This window comes from Otolemur garnettii, unplaced genomic scaffold (genome assembly GCF_000181295.1).
Source record: "Otolemur garnettii isolate 467f Iridium unplaced genomic scaffold, OtoGar3 scaffold00031, whole genome shotgun sequence".
NCBI classification, from domain to species: domain Eukaryota; kingdom Metazoa; phylum Chordata; class Mammalia; order Primates; family Galagidae; genus Otolemur; species Otolemur garnettii.
In genome coordinates, this window is record NW_003852426.1 from 152769 (window position 1) to 174400 (window position 21632).

The 21632-nt window shown below is 45.4% G+C and overlaps 2 protein-coding genes across 11 annotated transcripts in view; one reads left to right on the forward strand and one right to left on the reverse strand.

The window, feature by feature from the left end:
* The window catches only part of MOG (myelin oligodendrocyte glycoprotein), a 14237-nt gene extending 3884 nt beyond the window's left edge, over positions 1-10353 (forward strand). For 2 of the 10 annotated variants that reach the window (XM_003788959.3, XM_003788963.3), the window contains 6 exons: positions 4993-5106; positions 6601-6621; positions 6957-6977; positions 9225-9341; positions 9643-9663; positions 10076-10091. In XM_003788959.3, coding sequence (XP_003789007.1) covers positions 4993-5106; positions 6601-6621; positions 6957-6977; positions 9225-9341; positions 9643-9663; positions 10076-10089 — 308 coding nt within the window. In that variant the 3' untranslated portion in view covers positions 10090-10091. Of the gene's footprint in view, positions 1-4992; positions 5107-6600; positions 6622-6956; positions 6978-9116; positions 9171-9224; positions 9342-9642; positions 9746-10075; positions 10092-10321 lie in introns of those variants that run through there. The other 8 variants (XM_012804845.2, XM_023512852.1, XM_023512850.1 and 5 more) reach the window with 6 other exon arrangements.
* A 565-nt stretch (positions 10354-10918) lies between these two features.
* The window catches only part of ZFP57 (ZFP57 zinc finger protein), a 24288-nt gene continuing 13574 nt past the window's right edge, over positions 10919-21632 (reverse strand). Inside the window, exons 2-5 of the mRNA XM_003789255.3 lie at positions 15867-16301; positions 14710-14836; positions 14202-14306; positions 10919-12332 (exon numbers count right to left, since the gene is read on the reverse strand). Of these exons, the coding sequence (XP_003789303.3) occupies positions 11179-12332; positions 14202-14306; positions 14710-14836; positions 15867-16256 (1776 nt within the window). The 5' untranslated portion in view covers positions 16257-16301 and the 3' untranslated portion in view covers positions 10919-11178. The remainder of the gene's footprint in view (positions 12333-14201; positions 14307-14709; positions 14837-15866; positions 16302-21632) is intronic.

Here is a 21632-nt window from a genome sequence, read left to right on the forward strand (position 1 = left end):
TTGTTGAGGGCACCTGTAGTCCCAGCTACTTGGGAGGCTAAGGCAAAAGAATCACTTAAGCCCAAGAGTTTGAGGTTGCTGTGAGCTATGAGGCCACAGCATTCTACTGAGGGGGGGGGACTAAATAAATAAATGCAAGCTGCGGAATGTAGGGAATAAAAACAAATCCCTGTATTTGTGAGTATACGTACATACATACATATGTATTCATAGTGAATAAACTAGTAAAGCAAATGTCTGAATGCAATTATAAAATATATAAGATGACACCTGTAGGCTTTACCTCTCCATTTCCATTCTTTAGAATTTCATTTTCAGTATGTTTTGTGTGGAGTTTATTTTTTTATGCTGTCTCATAATGATTAAGACGTGAACAAGGTGAAGTGGATGGAGGGAGAGCTTTGAAAGTAGATTGTGATTTAACTGAAGAAAAGAAATGTTCTGAGGGCCTGATCCTCGGACCCTTCCCCTGCCCCTCCTTCCCACCTGCTGTACAAACATCAGACAATCCTTCACTTTTATGTCAGGGGATGGGGTGACCCTTGCAGTGCTAGGACCAGAAGGTGGCATTGTATGCAGAATAACAAAGCACTATTTCTAGGGGCAGATTGCAGGGATATGAAAATAGGTTTGTATGTCACAAAATGTTCTTCATACAGCTATTTTTACTGGGAAATTTTTACTTGCCAAGAAGTTTAATAGAAAAGACCTCTCCAATTTGCAAATTTTCCTCTTTCTTGGTCAGGATCTTCCTAGTTCAATAACTGCCTTCCCCCACACACACACTCCCGAGTCCCACCACACCAACAAGGAAAGAAAAAGAAAAAATGCCTGGGCTGGGCGCCTATGGCTCAATCGGCTAAGGCGCCAGCCACATACACCTAAGGTGGCGGGTTTGAATCCAGCCTGGGTCTGCAAACAATGACGGCTGCAACCAAAAAATAGCCGGGTGTTGTGGCGGGCGCCTGTGGTCCCAGCTACTTGGGAGGCAGAGGCAGGAGATTCACTTGAGCCCAGGAGTTGGAGGTTGCTGTGAGCTGTGATGCTACAGCACTCTACCCAGGGGGATAGCTTGAGGCTCAGTCTCAAAAAAAAAAAAAAAAGAAAGAAAGAAAAAAATGCCTGAAATGTTGCCTCCAGGGAGAACATTTTCTGTTGAACAGCTTTCCACATTCCAACCCCCTCCTCCCATTTCATAGTCTGCAAGACTAAGAATCTAAAAAAAAAAAAATGTTTTCCAAGTTAACAGTCACCTTGTTCCACACACCTTGTCTGAGGAGTCAGGAAACAGACAAATTCAGTAAGGAAATGCAGTAACTATGTTATTGCAAGTTCCAGGTGTAATTACTTCTCTTTCTCAAAAGTGTTTCTGATCTTTTTGACATTATTATTTTGTCATTATTGTGATTTGATTACTAGTGGTTTCTAATCCTTTCTTTAAACTCTTCATTATGAAACTTTAAAACATATATAAAGGTAGAGAGAATACTACAATCAGCTTCCTAATGCCCACCACCTGGCTCCCATCCCCCCAAGCATTACACCCATTTCCCTACTCAAATCCTGGGCACCATGATCATTTCATTGCTACATGCCTAAGAACGGATTATTCAAATATAAGAATTTTTTTTTTTAAAAATTGACAAAATTCCCTAATACATGTGGATCATCAATACCCAGTTGGTGTTCAGAATTTCTCAATTGTTTCATAAATATGCTTTTGCAATTGGTTTGTTTGAATGGGCTCCAAACAGGATCCACACGTTGGTGTTTGCCATTAGGGTTTCCCATGGTCTGAATTTTGCTGACTATCTTCCCATGTTGCTGTTTAGCACAGTCCTCCATGCCCTGAATTTCCTGTAAACTGATTGATCTGCATGTGTGATCAGATTCAGGGTTGATTTCTTTTAGCAGGTGTACTTCATAGGTGATACTCTATACCAGTGTTTTTCAACCTTTTTTAATCTCACAGCCCACTTGAAGCTATAATTAAACTTCCACAGAACACTTAAATTATGTTGATTAAAAAAAGAGTAATAAGGTTGGGCAAGGTGGCTCACACCTGTAATCCTAGCACTCTCAGAGACTAAGGCAGGTGCATTATTTGAGCTTAGGAAGTTCCAGGACAACCTGAGCAAGAGCAAGACTCTGTCACTAAAAAAAACTAGCTGGGGCTGGCGTGGTGGTTCACACCTGTAATCCTAGCACTCTGGGAGGTTGAGGTGGGCAGATTGCCTAAACTCAGGAGTTCCAGACCAGCCTGAGCAAAAATGAGACCCTCTAAAACAAAATAGCCAGTGGCCCCATGCCTGTAGCTCAGCGGGTAGGGCGCCAGCCATATATACCAGAGCTGGCAGGTTCAAATACAGCCCAGCCCGGCCAAACAATGACAACTACTACCAAAAAAAAAAAAAAAATAGCCAGGCATTGTGGTAGGTGCCTGTAATCCCAGCTACTTGGGAGGCTGAGGCAAGAGAATCGCTTGAGCCCAAGAGTTGGAGCTTGCTGTAAGCTGTGACGCTGCGGCACTCTACCAAGGGCAACATAGTAAGACTCTGTCTCAAAAAAATAAATAAAAAATAGCCAAGACCCTATCTCTAAAAAAAAAAAAGATATCCGGGCATTGTGGTGTGCACCTGTAGTCCCAGCCACTTGGGAGCCTGAAGAGAATCACATGAGTTCAAGAGTTTGAGGTTGCTGTGAGCTGAGACACATGGCACTCTACCAAGGGTAACAAAGTAAGACTCTGCCTCAAAAAGAAAAAGTTTAAAAAAAATAATATACTTACTGTGCTTTGAACTTCTTTAGAAAATAATTAAATTAACAATCTTTAAAAATTTTCGCAGCACACCTAAGATCCTCCCATAGCACAATAGCGTGCACACTGGTTGAAAATCACTCCTTTGGCTCGGCGCCTATAGCTCAACCGGCTAAGGCGCCAGCCACGTACACCTAAGGTGGCGGGTTCGAATCCCCAGCCCGGACCCGCCAAACAACAATGACAGCTGCAACCAAAAAATAGCCGGTGTTGTGGCGGGCGCCTGTGGTCCCAGCTACTTGGGAGGTGGAGGCAGGAGACTCGCTTGAGCCCAGGAGTTGGAGGTTGCTGTGAGCTGCAATGCCATGGCACTCTGCCCAGGGGGACAGCTTGAGGCTCTGTCTCAAAAAAAAAAAAAAAAGAAAAGAAAATCACTCCTTTGTATTCTTGTTGCTTTACTCATAATGTCTAATTTTCTCCTTATTTATTTAGAGACATGGTCTCACTCTGTCACCCAGGCTGGAGTACAGTGGTGTGATCATAGCTCACTGTAACCTCAAACTCCTGGGCTCAAGTGATCTTCCTCCTCAGTCTCTCAGTAGCTGGTAATACAGGCACAAGCCACTACACCTGCCTTCTCTTTTTATAATTCTAATCCTTTGTGAACATATGTGTGCAAAAAAAAACAAAGAAAAAGGAAAAACCCTAGAGTATATACCTGCTAAATCATATTGCTACAGGTAATGATCAATAAGAACTCGTAAATAAAGATTGCTGCCTTTTCTTCTTGGGAACACAATCATAGAGCTTCAGCTTATGTCTTCAGCCTAAAGTCTGAAGCTTAAAGGACAGTAGTTGTACCTAAGCAATCCTCCCAGACCAATTTAATATTCCTGGCTGTGACTTAATACCTGCCTTTGATAACAGTATTCTTATCTAGCCCCCCTAAAGCAGAGAACAAGATGAAAAGGGCTTCAGCTGCAGCATGGAACTTTGAGATCAGATAGGCAGAGCTTTTGGATGCTGAGGGGAAGATTTAGAAGAGGAAATAGATGGCAGCTAGAGAGGTGAAGTTCACCCTTTCTTCACTGGCCATCCTATTCCATATTTGATCAGCTATCAAATCCTGTATCTCCCACCTTCTTAAAAGCTCCAGAAGAGGGTTCTTTAACTTTTTTGTGTGTCATGCACCTCTTTAGCAAACTGGTGAAATTGGTGGACCCCCTTTCAGAAGAATGCTTTAAATACACACAATAAAACATTTATACTGAAATATAATCATCAAAATATTAAAATAACAAGAGTTAGGATGGCCCTAATGAATTAGTGTAATTTCAGGGTGGCCCTAATGAATTAGTGTAATTTCAAGGTAGTAATGAACATAAGTGATACTTGGAGATTTCTGCAACAGTTATAATGTGATAGGAAAATATTTGTGACTTTTATGGAAGACAGTTTCTATTCATATTATTAGGGTGAACTGCCTACAAACATGATTAAAAGAAACACTAAATTTCAGATCAACAGTTACTGAAAATAAATATTTATTTTTTTCCCATTTAAACTCACAGATCACTTGACTTCCTACACCACCACTGCTGTCCAGTTCAGGCTCATGTTGATTTTTACTTTAACTGCTATCAAGGCCTCTTGCCTTTCCTCTCTCCTCCAGGCCTGTAGGCAGTAAATCTGATCTTGTTGCTCCTCAGCTTAGAATCCTTCAGTGCACCTGATGGCCTTGAGATCAGATCTAAGTTCCTCGGTTGGTCCTTTTTTTTTTTTCCTAAGACAGAGTCTCACTTTCTCGCCCTTAGTAGAATGCCATGTGTCACAGCTCACAGCAACCTCTAACTCCTGGACTCAAGTGATTCTCTTGCCTACAGCCTCTCGAATAGCCGGGACTACAGGCACCCACCACAATGCCTGGCTATATTTTTAGAGATGGGGGTCTCGCTGTGGCTCAGGCTGGTCTCAAACTCATGAGCTCAGGTGATCCACCCACCTCAGACTCCTAAAGTGCTGGGATTACAGGCATGGGCCACCACACCAGGTCTAAGCCCACTTTTCCTTTAAGGCTAAACTCCTGGACAAATTCTGTGTCACCTCTTTGAATCTCAGTAATGTTTATTACTTTATTCGATTGATCATCAAGCCCCAAGTGCTGGGCTGGTTATTGAGGACATAGCACTGAGTGTTAAGGATATAGCACTGGAAATGTTGGTTCTGCCTTTCAGATCCCTTCTACTGGGTCAACCCTGGAGTGCTGGTTCTCATCGCGGTGCTTCCTGTGCTCCTCCTGCAGATCTCTGTGGGCCTCCTCTTCCTCTGCCTGCAGCGCAGACTGAGAGGTACAGAGCAGACAGTGGGCAGATGAAGATCCTTCCCTGAAATGAGCTGGCCTCTTGGAGCTACATCAGTTAACGGTTATTTTTGAGTGACTTCTGTGTTAGAACTCCATAATGACAGCATGTTTTGTATCTTACTGAATGCTTTCATATAAATAATAGGACCTCACATTTTCCTATGAGGTAAGGCATATAGCAACCCCATTTTACAGAAGAGGCAACTGAGGCCAAGAGTGGCTCAGTGACTTACTCTAAGTGACACAGCTTATGAGTGGCAGGGCTCAAGCCCCTGTACCATACCAAGCAGCTCCAAGCAACTGGGAAAGTGTGAGCCTTAAAGCAGGACAGGCCTAGGCTATTGGGGGGGGGGGGTATTTATATTTTTAGGAGTTTTAAATAAAGATACTGAAGTGAAAGTCTCTACCACATGGTAGGTGTTCAAAAATTGTTTCCTCCTTTTCTTTCTTTTTTTTTTTTTCTTCTGAGACAGAGTCTATGTCACCTTCGGTAGAGTGCTGTGGCATCACAGCTCACAGCAAACTCAGGAGCAATTCTCCTGCCTCAGCTTCCCAAGTGGACTACAGGCACCCACCAGAATGCCTGGCTATTTTTGTTGTAATTGTCATTGTTGTTTATCTGGCCGGGGCCAAGTTCGAACTGTCTGCCTCCATGTATGGGGCCAGTGCCCTAACGGGTGAGCTGTGGGTGCCGAGCTAGTTTCCTCCTTTTCCATTAACCATTGAGGAATTGTGTTCAGCTCTCTATGAAGCTCCACCTTTGTGCCCAGAGCTTCCGCTCTGAGCTTCTCTCCTACCAACGCCAAAACAGAGAGGATCTTAATTCCTCCCCCATCCTCACTTCCCATTTGTTACTAAGAGTTTTAAAGCAGCAAGGAGGGTTTAGGGGAAAGGGGTACAGGAATTGGTGAGACCTAGAATTCCTCCACATGAAAAAGGCCTTCAGCCCACATGGCTGAGTAGAAAAAACCTGAATGTTAGTGTCAGACAGTCTGGGTTTGAATCCCAGGTCAGGCACTGAACTCTGAACAAAATTCTCAGGTCCTCTAAGCTTCAGTTGCCTCCTCCCTCTTAAATTTCAGGAAGAATTAAAGGAGATTATTATAAAGTACCTAGTATAGATCCAGTCACAACATAGCTGCTCACTAAATATTTAGTCCTTCCTTCCTCATTCAGATGGGAAGGCTTTAGATTTGTAAAATGGCAGCCCCACAGGGTGGAGGGGGAATGTGAACTAAGAACCAAGGAAAGGAGTGAAGAGCAGTGGGTCTGGGGCTTTGTTCTTCGTATTTTTTATTCACTAATTAATCCAATCTATAGCCAGAGAAAGAGCCTCTAAATCCAGTGCTCTTCCCACACTTCTAAATATGCTCTCCAGCTGCAGAGAAATGGCCCACACAAAAGCCCCAGGTGCTGGGTGTGGAAGGGTCCTCACCTAGTGCCAAAGCAATAACTAAAATGTTTCTTTTTTCTATTTTAGGAAAACTTCGAGCAGAGATAGGTGAGTTCCAGACACCCTCTTAGTCTCAATTCTTCCCTTTTGGTCTTTGGCATAACAGAAATGGTCATGTTCTTAGGCCGTCTCTGCCTCTCTCTCACTACCTTGTGATCCCTTCAGGTGGAAAATTCACTACTTAAAAGGCCTTAACCAGCCAAGAATTGTAGAAGCCTCATTGCCCTCCCCTGCTTTCCACCAGGGTTTAAAAGAAATCCTTTGGGTTTGCTTTCTCTTATGGTGTGTCTTGTCTAGAATCAGTTTAAGTAATTAAATAACAAAGACTCAGAGAAGGAACCCTTTTTGATGCCCTACTGAGTCCATTTTCGTTTCTCTTTCAGAGAATCTCCACCGGACTTTTGGTAAGTGCTGGCATATCAAGGCCCTCCCAAGTTAAGGTGGAATTTTTATTGACTTCCAGTCACCTGGGGGAACAAGGACCCAAGTCCCTGGTAGATTTCCTCACTCTCTTCTCTTTTTCTTTTTTTGATTAAGTCATCATTTGCATTTAGAAATGGTAAGATAGGCTCGGCGCCTATAGCTCAACCGGCTAAGGCGCCAGCCACGTACACCTAAGGTGGCAGGTTCGAATCCCCAGCCCGGACCCGCCAAACAACAATGACTGCTGCAACCAAAAAATAGCTGGGCGCTGTGGCGGGTGCCTGTGGTCCCAGCTACTTGGGAGGCAGAGGCAGGAGACTCGCTTGAGCCCAGGAGTTGGAGGTTGCTGTGAGCGTGATGCCACGGCACTCTACCCAGGGGGACAGCTTGAGGCTCTGTCTCAAAAAAAAAAAAAAAAAAAAAAAAAAGAAATGGTAAGATAAAAATAAATACTCATCTACAGCCTTTATTTGCCAGGTACTATACTAACTACTTTATAAAAACAGACCCCCCACCCCCAAAAAAGGAACACATAACTCCTTCTGTTAACTACTTATGCATATCATTTCCTTTCAGGAATTACAAAAGGGAAGTAAATAGGTCTTTTGCACATAAAGTTGGTGTTTAGTAGGGGAGGTGAAACATATACTATATCAGGAAAACAAAGCACATATAAAATATATCATATATTTGCATGGCAGAATGAGTTTTCATGAGTATAGAGCATGGTTGCTAATCAGAGAAGGCTTCCTGGAGGAAGAGTGAGCCATCAAGCCACACTAGGAAGATGACCCTTCAAGGATATGGTCTCTGCCCTTTTTATTAACAGATTGCCCAATGCATAAGGACAATTCTTATAACAGAAGAGCACACAAATATTTATAAAACAAATGTAGAAATTATAAGATGGCATGAAGTAGGGCACATATGGTCCCTACTCTGAGCAACCTTCCTCAGTCTCTCCTGAGCCACTCCCCTGGCACCTAGCGCACATGAGGCCTCTATCCTAGGATTTATGACATAAGACCAGTGTACAGACTTTTCTCTTTCTCTCTCACACAGTCTTTTCTTTTCTTTTTTTTTGGAGACAAAGTCTCACTATGTCACCCTCAGTAAAGTGCGGTGGCATCACAGCTCACAGCAACCTCAAATTCCTATGCTTAAGCACTTTCTCAGCCTCCCAAGTACCTGGTACCACAGGCACCCAACACAATACACGGCAATTTTTTTGTTACAGGCAGTTATCTTCACTGTCCAGCTGGCCCAGGCTGGGCTCGAACCTGCCAGCCTGGGTGTACATGGCTGGCAACGTAACCACTGTGCTACAGGCGCTGCCCATACACCCAAAGAGAAAGAATAGGATCTTTGTTTTGCAGGATTTGAATAACAAAAGTTTTAATTCTTTTTACACCAAAAATATTTTTTGGCAGTCTGATGAAGCCTAAAAGATTCCTTCCCTGAATAATTATTTTAAATGTAGACAAAATATAAGGAATGAGATTATGAAGAAAATCATTATCCATACATAAACTTGTCAACATACAAGCAAATTTGTGATACAGTGACAAATGTTTAACAAAAGTAATGCAAAAGTAATAATAGTAGCAAGTCTAATAACTCATAATTTCAAAGTATTGATAAACAGTATTTCAAAATTTCTGCAACAATCATCCATTGGTGATTAAGTCACAAGTACCACTGATACTGTGGTTAGTTGCTTTTTTTTTTTTTCCCCCCGAGACAGTCTCACTTTGTCACACTTGGTAGAGTGCCGTTGCATCATAGCTCACAGCAGCCTATAACTCTTGGGCTCAAGCAATCCTTCCGCCTCAGCCTCCTGAGTAGCTGAGACTACAGGTGCCACATGCCTGGCTAGTTTTTTTTTTCTATTTTTAGTAGAGACAGTGTCTCACTCTTGCTCAAGCTGGTCTCCAACTCTTGAGCTTAAGCAATCCACCTGCCTCAGCTTCCCAGAGTGCTGAGATTACTACAGGTGTTAGCCACCCCACCTAGCCAGTTGTTCATATTTTTAATGGGAGAAAATGCTAAATCCAATTTGTGAAATTAGAGGTAGTGCTTTCCTCATCCAAGTTCATGAACTCGCTGGATTCTGTCCCTAGAATCCTTTGGTCTTCTTGGAACCCTGGTTAAGAAATCTGAAAAGGAGAAGGGTGGTTGGGGCATAAGGAGAAATACATGCTAACTGTTCATTTTGGTGAACAATTTAGATCCCCACTTTCTGAGGGTGCCCTGCTGGAAGATAACCCTGTTTGTAATTGTACCAGTTCTTGGACCTCTGGTTGCCTTGATCATTTGCTACAACTGGCTACATCGAAGACTAGCAGGTACAGTGGCTGGGCAGCAAATAGGATCACCAAGTAGTAGGGGACCAAGTCAGCCCTGGGTAGGAAGCAGAAAGAGAATGGAAACAAGGTTCAAGATAAGGGGGTGCTCAGACTTCCTTTCTGCTTTGTCTCCATGCCCAACCCCAGGATCCTCAAACTGTGAAGAGAACCACTGACTGGATCTCTGGTGTCCCTCAATGGAAAGAGAAAGAGGGGAGGGGTACTCCAGCTGTTCACAGGGAGGATGTGGGGGAAGAAGCTAATCACCCTCCACTGATGGCCTATTTGTTTCTGTTTTCAGGGCAATTCCTTGAAGAGCTAAGTAAGTTCTCTTCTCTTCCTTATAAGTGGAGAATAAAAAGCCAGGAAAGGGAGAGAAGCAACTGAGAGGAAGGGGGGTTATGGAGGGGCCCCAGTCCCAGAGAAAGAAGTGTTTGGAGAGTCTGGGGGGAGGGAGGTAAAAGGAAGGAGGCTAGCTATTGGTGACATGTTGAAGGGTGGCAGAGAAGGAAGCTGCAGCACTCCCGCCTGCAGCTCCATTTGCTCCACCATTAGTGCCTATGCAGTCTCCCTTCCCATTCCACCACAGCTGCCCTGTGTCCCACCTCCAGAGCCAGTTGCCAAGTGGGCACAGAGACAAGATAACCCCAAGGACTTTTCATCTCCCTGATTCAACAGTTTCATGATAGAAACCACTGGCATAGATTTTTCACTTTATTTTCTCTTCCTTCTAGGAAACCCCTTCTGAGTGATGTCACATCTTGGCAGGGGTGGAAGAGAGCCTGGTTGGTTCAGGGACTGGTCCTTGAGGACATCTCGTCCATCAAGTTGCACACTCACTGGCATCTTTGCTGTGGGGAGATCCCAGTCTGTACTTCCAGGAACACTCTGAATTCTAAATAGAATTGACTTCTCTTCCTTTCTCCAGATCCTTCCTTCCTTTTCCCCTTTTGCCACCACATCTTTCCACTCCTCCCTTGTCTCCTACCTTGAAGCCCTCTCTGGTTAAAGACAGGCAGGTGCTCCTCACTCCATCTGAGGACATCTGTCCTGGAGACTAACACAGATAGGAGGGCCTCTGCTATGAACTAGAGTGTAAGAACCTCCTCACTGCAAATTATAGCATGCCAACTTTACAAATAGCAGTTGTTTTTTCCAAGACCCTAGTCCTGATTGGTGTAGAGCTGAAAGGTGTACAGGGTAGAAGGGAAGGAACAGGGTAAGTCCAAAGTATCAAAGAGGGACTGAGTAATTAAGCTGCAGAGTGAGGCTCCTGGGAGCCCTAACCAAAAGCTGGAGATGAGAAACCCACAGAATACTGGCCAGAACTCCATTTTGTCTCTGCAGCCTACCAAGGGTTTAGGGAGCAAGAGATTAGAGCTGGGTACCTGTCTTAGATTGTCTCCTCCCTTCTGCATATATGGGTCCCCCAGACTCTTTCTCTCCTCTCATCTTCACACCTATCAGAGTATCCACTATTTTATTCAACAATTACTACTTGATGGTTTATTTTATTTTTTTGCAGTTTTTGGCTAAGGCTGGGTTTGAACCCGCCACTTCTGGTATATGGGGCCAGCGCCCTACTCACTGAGCCACAGGCGCCACCCTACTTGTTGGTCTGTAAGACACAAAAACCAAGCTAGGTGCTAATTAATAATAATATGAGTTTCCATGTATGTACATTCTTCTTTTCCTTCTTGTTTTTAGATTTCCTTCATTATCCACTCACCTCTCTCCCTCTACCCCAGCCTCCTTACCCCGGAGGTAAGTCCTCAGGAAAACCAAACACGAAGAAAGACCTCAGTCGGAAAGGCCATATATCTATGTTTCAAGATGCTCACTGCTTCCTTTGCTTTGTCTCCTTTGCATGTCTTCTCTGTTGCCTCCCCCTTCTGGGAGTTTGGATCCTAGGAGGAGACCCATTTCCTACATGCTTCCCATCCTTCCCAGACATAGGGGAGGCATCATGGAAGAAACCAAGCCACTGGCCCAGGGTGACCCAGCACTTCCGAGCACTGCCCAGGCATAGTTCCTTGCCTTGATAGCCCTTCCAGTGACCCAGAAGGCCCTCCTTCTCTCCAAAGCAGAGGTCACAGATAGGGCAACGGTAGATCTTCTGCTTCCAGTGGGTCTGCTGGTGCCTGACCAGCCTGGAGAATGAACTGAAGGACTTGCTACAATGGAAGCAGCTGTGAAGCTGCTCTTTGAGATGGGCCTTCTGGTGGCTGGAAAGATAATCTTGCTTGCTAAAAGTCAAGGGACAATGGGGGCAAGAGAAGACCTTGAATCTTGAGGGCTTCACTGACTGAAAGCTGGATCTGGTATCTAGGCAGGGAGCTTTAGTGTTAGATGCCTGGGTTCTGGCCACTGGTATGTGGCTCATATCCACAAGCTCCTGGATGGATCTTTGGCTTCTGATGATGGGTGTCTGGAATCTAGCAGTGGTACCTGGAATCCTCACAATACAATCCTGGTTTCCACCCACTGACTCTTGATTTTGGTGTATCTTCTGGTGGCGTTTGAGCTCAGACTGGTCCCGGAAGCTCTTCCCACACATGGAGCATGAGTGGGGCCGGTAACCCAGATGGACACGGCGGTGACGACTCAGTCCAGAAGCATCACAATAGGTCTTATCACAGAGTGAGCAACAGAAGGGCCTCTCCCCAAGATGCATACGTGTGTGATGGCTGAGGGACTTGGGGCTCTGAAAAAACTTCCCACACTTGCTGCAGCTATTAGTCCACTTGGGGCTATGAACAAACTGATGGCTAGAGAGGTAGGAGCGTCTGCTAAAACGCTTGCCACAGGTATGGCAAGGAAAGGGTGGCTGTGCCTTGTATGCTTGGAACACTGGGGTCCTGTCCATAGACTCAGCTGGAGCGGAGGGTGGGCACTGGCAGGCCACTCTGCAGCTAAGAGTGTCCTTCTTGTCATCACTAGTCCCCTCATCTTTCAGGCTCTGCTTTTGTTCACAAAGCTCCTCCTTGTCTCCTGTAATGAAAGGAGAGTAACCCAATAAGCTTCACTATGAGAACCCAACACGAGCTCTCCATCCAGCCCAAACCACTTCCCCTCTGTCCCTGCTTTCCCACCCAACACATGCATCCTCACCTTTGGACCTCATAAACTAGAAAAGAAAAAAGATTGGCTTTTCAAATTACAAGCAAATAAAAATTTAACTGGAATCCTTCAACAGTGTCAGAGGTCTGAATTTTAACTTATAACTTTTTTTTTTTGAGATAGTCTTACTCTATCACCTTAGGTAGGGTGCTATGGCATTATAGCTTATAGCAACCTCAAACTCTTGGGCTCAAGTGAACTTCTTGCCTCAGCCTCCTTAGTAACTGCAACTATAGGCACTTGCCACAACAACCAGATAGTTTTTCCGTTTTTAATAGAGACGGAGTCTCAATCTTGCTTAAGCTGGTCTCAAATTCCCAAGCTCAGGTGATCTTCCTGCCTCAGCCTCACAGGGTGTTAGGATTACAGCCACCATCCCTGGCCTCAGCCACATTTCTTTTTCTTTTTTTTTTTAAGACGGAGCCTCAAGCTATCCCCCTGGGTAGAGTGCTATGGTATCACAGCTCACAGCAAACTCCAACTCCTGGGCTCAAGCGAGTCTCCTGCCTCCACCTCCCAAGTAGCTGGGACCACAGGCGCCCGCCACAATGCCCGGCCATTTTTTGGTTGCAGCCATCATTGTTGTTTGGCGGGTCTGGGCTGGGGATTCGAACCCGCCACCTTAGGTGTATGTGGCTGGCACCTTAGCCGCTTGAGCCATAGGCGCCGAGCCAACCACATTTCTTGATACCAATTTCTTCTCATTCTCAATATTGTTCACACTACCACAGATATCCCACAGATGACCACATAATATATCCTGTACATTGGAATATATGAAAATGAAAAGATGTGTCATTAATAATTAAGCTGAAGGCCAGGTGTGGTGGCTCACACCTATAATCCTAGCACTCTGGAAGGCTGAAACATATCACAGGAGCCCAGTAGTTTGAGACCAGCCTGAGCAAGAGCAAGACCCCATCTCTACAAAAAGTAGAAAAATTAGATGGGCACACGTGTAGTCCCAGCTACACAGGATGGTGACATGTCTCTCAATTCCTTACTCCTAGAAACAAGCCTCCCTTACTCCAACCCAGCATCAATCCTTTCTCTCGTGCTTCTGTGTTTTGTCTTGGAATGAACTTTTTCTTTTTGAGACAGAGTCTCACTATGTCTCCCTCAGTAGAGTGCCGTGGCATCACAGCTCACAGCAACCTCTAACTCTTAGGCTTAAGCGATTCTCTTGCCTCAGCCTCCCAAGTAGCCGGGACTACAGGCACCCACCACCATGCCTGGCTATTTTATTGGTATTGTTGTCATTGTTGCTTAGCAGGCCCTGGCTGGGTTTGAACCCACCCAGCCCGATGCATGTGGCCGGTGCTCTAACCACTGAGTTATGGGCGCTGAGTCACCATTAGCTTTTTTTTTTGATGAATATTTGACTTTGGACTGTGTTCTGGCACTTCATCTTTATCCAACTATTGTGCTGCATGCTTGTGATTGTCAGGTGCTGAGCCTGGAAAGAACTTTTTAATCAGAGCAATATATCAGACATAAACAACCAACATATAATCTCTCAATCCCTACACGTTTATGTGTCCCGAGTGGCTTAGACAGTTATCTTGAAGCCAAGCGATGTGAGCTTATGATCCCAAGGTGTCTTTCACTTCCACACCTGACCTGGCTGGAAAGGTGCAGGCTAGGAGAGGATACACAAGCCTTGATCCTCTCAGTCAACTCTCCATCCTCCCAGGGGTTGACCCAGGCCCTTCTTTTCTTCCTCTCTTTTGCAATTCTTACCTGAAAGGAGACCTTCTCTATTTGAGAGGTGGAGATATATTCTCCACTGTTCCTCTTCTTGTTCAAGTTTGCTGATCAAATCTGGTTTATGCAGAAAGAATCTGGCTGGAGAATGGAATGAGAAAGAGTTCAGTTGGTCCCAGACTCGGCACTTTCATACCTGAAGGGGACAAAGGCTACCTCCTATATTCTTTGTTTCAGAACCATAGCTTGGGGGCACTTAGATGCAGGAGGAAGATATGTGAAAGGCCAGTTCCTACCAGAGTCCTGGCCAATAGGAGTAATTTAGTAAATACGGTTGAGTGAATAGGCAAATTCACGTATTTTGAGAACACTGTCATTTTACAAGTGTCATATTTGACTCTTTTTACCCCTGGACTTAGTGATCTGTATCTTGCATACCTGGAAGGTATAGAGCCAGGGATGAGTGAAACTAATCGTGAGCTAATCTAACTGCCTAGGGAAACCAGATGTTCCAGGGGTACTTGAGGGAAACCCAGCCTCTTACCCACAGACGCCAGGTTCTCAAAGGTTTCTGACATGACATCCTGGTAAAGGACCCTCTGACTGACATCGAGACATGCCCACTCTTCCTGGGTGAAATTCACTGCCACATCCTCAAAGGTGACTGGCTTCTAAAACAGCAGGAGAAACTCAGGGAATATACACCACCCACACACACACACAGAGACTGACATCTAGTCTCAAGATTGTGAGCACTGAAACCTAAGAGAATGATAAAAGCACAGAAGGAAGAGGGAAATATGCTAAGACAGACATAAAACTAGCAACTATGAAGTATAGAAAGGAAGAAAGGTGAGGATGGGGTAAAAGGGAAAAAGATGTATAGACTATAAATGGGAAAGAAAAGCAAAGGAAAAAAAGGCTGCATTCTGATAAGAATGCTAGGCTGGAGGCTGGGTGTGGTGGCTCACACCTACAATCCAAGCACTCTGGGAGGCCAAAGTAGGTAGATCACTTGAGCTCACAAGTTTGAGACCAGCCTGAGCTACGGCATGACCTCATTTCTAAAAGAAATAGCCAGGCATTGTGGCAGGTACCTGTAGTCCCAGCTTCTTGGGAGGCTGACGCAAGAGAATCACTTGAGCCCACGAGTTTGAGGTTGCTGTGAGCTGTGACACCACAGCACTTCACTGAGGGCAACAAAGTGAGATTTTTGTCTCAAAAAAAAAAAAAAGACTCAGTAAGGAGACTTTAGCTCAAGCAGCTAAGGCGCCAGCCACATACACCAGAGCTGGCGGGTTCGAATCCAGCCTGGGCCTGCCAAACAACAATGACAACTACAACCAAAAAATAGCCAGGCATTGTGGTGGGCACTTGTAGCCCCAGCTACTTGGGAGACTAAGGCAAGAGAATTGCTTGAGCCCAAGAGTTGGAGGTTGCTGTGAGCTGTGATGCCACAGCACTCTACCCAGGGCAAAAGCTTGAGGCTCTGTCTCAAAAAAAAAAAAAAAAGAAGAAGAAGAAGAAGAAAGCACACTAGGCTGGCATGGGAAATGTAGAAAGTCTGGTAGCTCCTTTTTCTGGGTGCTGTCCACCCTGGAATAATCTGAGAATTCACTGACCCGCAGGCAGAGGAATGGATGGAACAGCTCCTGGAGTCTAGGCCCTGCTCCCTCCCCATCTCTAGCTTGGTCTCCTCACCTTCACCCACTCCTCTCGCCAGCAATCTATCTTTATGGATTCCTGCAGGGCAGCTAACACCTCACCCATCCACGAGAACATCTTCTGTACAGGTTCCACTGGAACAGTGTCTCTTTTTTCCTTTACCCAGTCCTGGCCCGATTCCCCAGGCTGGCTGGTCTCCTTCTTAGGGCTATCTATCTCCCAGTAACTGAGCAAGGAAAGAGACCCCACAAAGGCCCCAGGGTTTGATGTGGCTTTCTGTGACAAATGTATCTGCTCCAAGGGGCTGTCTTCCTTTTTTGTTCTGCTGTCCAAATTCTCCTCTTCCACAACTAAGAACATTTTTGGTTCCCTCAAAGCCTGGACCACAGAGTTCAGAGCCCTGGTCACCGTTGGCTCAGCTGCCATTGTCCCGCAATGCCAGGCTTGGGTGGGTTACTAGCTTGTAGAAACCTGAGGGCAGAGAAAAACAAAATATATGTCAGTAAGAGGCAGAGTAGGAAACACCTTCCTTATTTAGTCAGGGAATGCCAGGAGTTATTAAACCTCTGCTCTATGCCATTGAATCCTCTCAGCACTGTCCAATGAGGTAAACTGGCCCCATCTTAATGACCTAAAGTGCAGAGATGGTGAGTAACCTGTCCAAGGACACCCTTAATCCACAGGAGAGTTAGCATTTAAACCCTAACTCAGCACCATTGAAAACATGTTTTGGGGGGCAGCACCTGTGGCTCAAAGGATTAGGGCACCGGCCCCATATGCCAGAGGTAGCAGGTTCAAACCCAGCCCCAGCCAAAACAAAACAAAACAAAACAAAACAAAAACATGTTCTTGGTGTAACCAGGCCTATATCTGTCATCAACCACCATCTTCCTTCTCTCTGACATGGTTTTATCAGAAACATGAGACTAAAGGAGTCACTCTCCAAGATCTCTTCAAGACCATACAACAACAACAACCCACAAAAATCACTTCTGTGCCCTGGATTTTTAATATATTCAGTAGTCACCCCTTATCTGTGGTTTTGGTTACCTGTGATCAACTATAGGTCAAAAATATTAAATGAAAAATTTGAGGCTCGGCACCTCTGCTGGCCACATACACTGGGGCTGGCGGTTTCAAATCCAGCCCAGGCCTAGCCCGCTAAACAACAATGACAACTACAACAAAAAAATAGCCAGGTGTGGTGGTGGGCACCTGTAGTCCCAGCTACTTGGGAGGCTGAGGCAAGAGAATCACTTAAGCCCAAGAGTTTGAGGTTGCTGTGATGCCACAGTAGGTACTCTACCAAGGGTGACATAACAAGACTCTGTCTCAAAAAAAAAAAAAGAAAGAAAAAGGAAAATTTCAAAAATAAATAATCCTTAAGCTTTAATTTGTGTGTCACTCTGAGTAATGTGATGAAATCTTTCTTCTTCCTGCACTGGCAAATGGGTATGAATCATCCTCTTGTCCAGCACATCCTTGCTATAGATAGCCATCTCCATTAAAAGACCAAATGCATCAAAGTGGTTGTATTCAAGTACCTCTTAATTTGCTTAATAATGGCTCAAATAACAAGAGTAGTGATGTCTGCAACTTGGAGATGCCAAGAGAAGCCTAAAGTGTTTCCTTTAAGTGAAAAGGCAAACATTCTTGAGTTAAGGGGAAAAAAATCTTATGCTGAGGTCTGAAGTTGCCAAAATCTACAATAAGATACTCAAGAGAGAAATACATCCATGTGACTTTTATTACAGCATATTGCTATAATTGTTCTATTTTATTAATAGTTATTGTCGTTTTTTAATTTTTAAAATTTTTTTTATGTGTTTATTTATTTTTGAGACAGAGTCTCATTATGTCACCCTGGTAGAGTGCCATGGCATCACAGCTCACAGCAACCTCAAAATCTTGGGCTTAAATGATTCTCTTGCCTTAGCCTCCTATGTAGCTGGGACTACAGGCACCCATCCAATGTCTGGCTATTTTTTTGTTATTGTTGTTGCAGTTGTCATTGTTGTTGAACAGACTTGGGCTGGGTTCAAACCCGCCAGCCTCCGTGTATATGGCTAGCACCCCTAACCACTGCACTATGGGCACCAAGCCAGCTATTGTCGTTGATCTCTTACTGTGCCTAATTTATAAATTAAAGTTTCTCATAGGTGTGAGAATAAACAATTTATACAGAGTTCAGTACCAGCCTTTGTTTCAGGCATCCAGTGGGGTGTCTTGAAAGGAATCTGCCGTGGATAAGGGGGCTATATAAGATGAATCCTCATAAAGAATAATACTGGTGGTGGCGCCTGTGGCTCCACAGGGTAGGGCACCAGCCCCATTTGCCAGAGGTGGCAGGTTCAAACCCAGCACCGGCCAAAAAAAGAAAAAAAAAAAAAGAATAATACTGGTTACAACCCAACAGCAATAACTTTCAAGGCTCAAAACCAGCACAGTACTGGAGTTCCCTAATTACCCTTGGAAATTTCCTGCTCTGATGCAAACATGCCCCACCTCCCACCTTTTCCTGTTGACAGCCACTCACCTACATCTCCCTCCCTCAAGATAGAAAGACATAAAAACTTATTAATTTTTCTTCTTTCATTTTTCAGGAAGGATAGGGGAATTGAAAATACAATCAAAGAAAAAGGCACTTGAAGAACAGAGTTAACTGAATCCCCAGGGAGTGGTCATGAAAGATGAATTCCTAAGCCATGTGTTCTATTTCTCTTTCTTTCTTTTAGAGCCTCAAGCTGTCACCCTGGGTAGAGTGCTGTAGCATCACAGCTCACAGCAATCTCCAAATCCCGGGCTCAAGTGATTCTCCTGCCTCAGCCTCCCAAGTAGCTGGGACTACAGGTGCCCGCCACAACTCCTGGCTATTTTTTGGTTGCAGCCATCATTGTTGTTTGGAGGGCCCAGGCTGGATTTGAACCCACCAGCTCAAGCATATGTGGCTGGCACCTTGGCCACTTGAACCAAGCCTGATTTACTTATTTCCTTTCTCTTCTTCTCTTCTCTCTCTCTCCTTCCCTTCCCTCTCTTTCTTTCTAGACTATTCACATTCATTTCATCAGGTATGCAGATCTAGGATTGTTCTTTCCCTTTCTAACCAGCTGCACTTCAAACGACCTCAGCGACTGTCCTGGAGGACCTGGCCTTCCAGTTCTCCAGCAGGGAAGACCCACTGTAGTCTCTAGTCCTCAAGATGGCATTTGCTGGGATAGGAGGAAGAAGCTGCAGATCCTAACTAATCCCTGTGGGGACTGAATCTCGGGAACCTGGTACTAACTTTCTTGTCACCCCCACCCTATTTATCTCTAAGGGCCCCAGGGCTCAACCAGGCTAGAGGGTAGAAGGAAAAGGTAAAATTCACCAGATTCTGTAGGTTGTTAGGGTCTGGAGGTTGTCTGAGGGCTTATCTGGACCCAGCCTCCCCGCCCTTTTAGAAAGTAAATCCCCTGAGGTATGTGCCGCCATCTTCCAGTCTTTTGAGTACACCCAATCTCTTTCCAACCTCAAACTCTTCGATTGTTTCCCACAGCAATTTTGAAAAGGATCTAAATTTCCAGTACGTCCGTAAAGCCTGATGGGATCCTCTTTCGACGCCCCCAACCCTGGTATTCCAGTTTTCTGCCCCTCAGCCAACTAACTGACCCTCCCGTAATCGCCTCTCTCAAGCAGGCTTTGGATCTCTGCTCAGGCGTCCAAAGACCCTTTCAGCCATTGCTCTCCCCTGCCTTGGGGCGCTCCTGGCCCCGACTATCTGCGCTTACAGCCACTGCGCGCCCAGCTCCCGCCTCTTAAGTCCCCGAGACTGTTTTGCTCACTACTGCGTGGGTTTATGTGCTCAGAAATGGTCCCATTGGCTGTCCGATGCCCGTCTGTCCCGAAACGTCCTCTCTGGAATTCTAACTCTCAACACATAAAAGAGCCACTTCCTTGGCGCAGAGTCCCCAGAGTGCCGGGAGTTGACAGAACACAGACCCACAACACAGACTAACGCACGTGTCCCAGAGGGACCCTAGGAGTTGGAAGCACCTCCAAGATTAGGGGCTCAATGATTGCCTAGCCTGCCGAAGGGGCAGAAGAGTACGGACGAACACCCTCTAGCGCGACCTCTCAACGCCACCTTACTCACCTGACCCGCTTCAAAGACCCAGACTTAGCGCACAGTGCTTTGTGGCCACGAGCAGCTACGTAGCCGGAGTCCGCGACCCGTCCCGACCCGCCCACGACCACGCCCCGACCCGCCCCCGTCGCGCCTCGCCCCGCCCAGCACATGACCACGCCCTGTCCCGACCTGCCCGGCTCTCTTCCGCTCCCTTCCACCGCTTCCCTTGCTACATGACCCAGCCTAGGCTATTGGCTCGCCAAGGTCAAGAGATTCTATACTAACCAGTCCAAAACTTGAGAGCCCTGCCACGTCCCACTTAGCCCTAGGATTTTCTCTTATTCCCAAGACCAAATTACCTACAACTACAACGCACAACCGCCAAAAAACAATCACCTTAAAGAAAAAAATTAGGCCTTCCAGACACCCAAAATGAGATGTGGAAGCACACCACATATTGAAAAAACAAAGTCAAACTAAAAGAACAGACAATGAACCTCAAATGATGTGCGGATACCAAATAAAGATAGAGGATCAAGAGGACCATGTCCAGGTAAAGCCCTACTAGTTAGTCCTGGCTGCTTACCCACACCCACTTTAACCCTTCTCACTGATTTTGTTTTTCCCTTTGATCAACTCAGCTGAAATCACAAAACTTTTTTTTTTTTCATTTAATTACCACTTACCATGTCTCATTTTGTATATAAAATATAAACATTGTCATGGGGTTTTATAATTTACAAAATGCTTTTATAAATAAACATAGCCCCCATTAAATTCTCACAACCACCCTAGGAAGTAGGAACTGCTGTACTTTTTTCAGGCAAAGAAATAGACCCAGAGATGTTGCGACTTGCCCTGCTATACCAGGTTTTGAAATCATATTCCCTGCTTTCAGATCTCTACACTGGTGTCTTGGCTCCATAGTAAAGTACTGAATGACTGTCAGGTGCAAGTTTTGTTTTGTTTTATTTTATTTCTCACTCTGTCATCCTGGGTAGAGTGCAGTGGTATCATCATAGCTCACAGCAACCTCAGACTCCTAGACTCAAGTGATCCTCTTGCCTCAGCCTCCCAAGTAGCTAGGATTACAGGAGCCTGCCACAACATCTGGCTAGTTTTTCTGTTTTTAGTAAAGATGGGATCTCTTTCTTGCTAAGGCTGGTCTTGAACTCCTGAGCTCCAGCAATCCACCCGCCTCAGCCTCCCAGAGTGCTAGGATTGCAGGCATGAGTCACTGAGCCCAGCTGCAGGTGCAGGTTTTAAATCTCTTAGTGTTCCCAAGGTACCTGGCATAATGCTCTTCCCCTTACAGACAATCCATGTCTGTGACCTGAGGCTACTAAGGCATAGTCAGGGCAAGGTGGTGAGAAGTGCAGGAGAGTGACCCACATGAAATAGGCTAGAGGTGGGAGTGGCAAATATGCTTTCAAACCAGCTTTTCAATAAAAATGCAGTCTAGGCTTGGCGCCTGTGGCTCAACTGGCTAAGGTGCCAGCCACATACACCTAAAGTGGCGGGTTCGAATCCCCAGCCCGGGCCCACCAAACAACAATGATGGCTGCAACCAAAAAATGGCCAGCGCTGTGGCGGGCACCTGCAGTCCCAGCTACTTGGGAGGCAGAGGCAGGAGACTCACTTGAGCCCAGGAGTTGGAGGTTGCTGTGAGCTGTGAGGCCATGGCACTCTACCCAGGG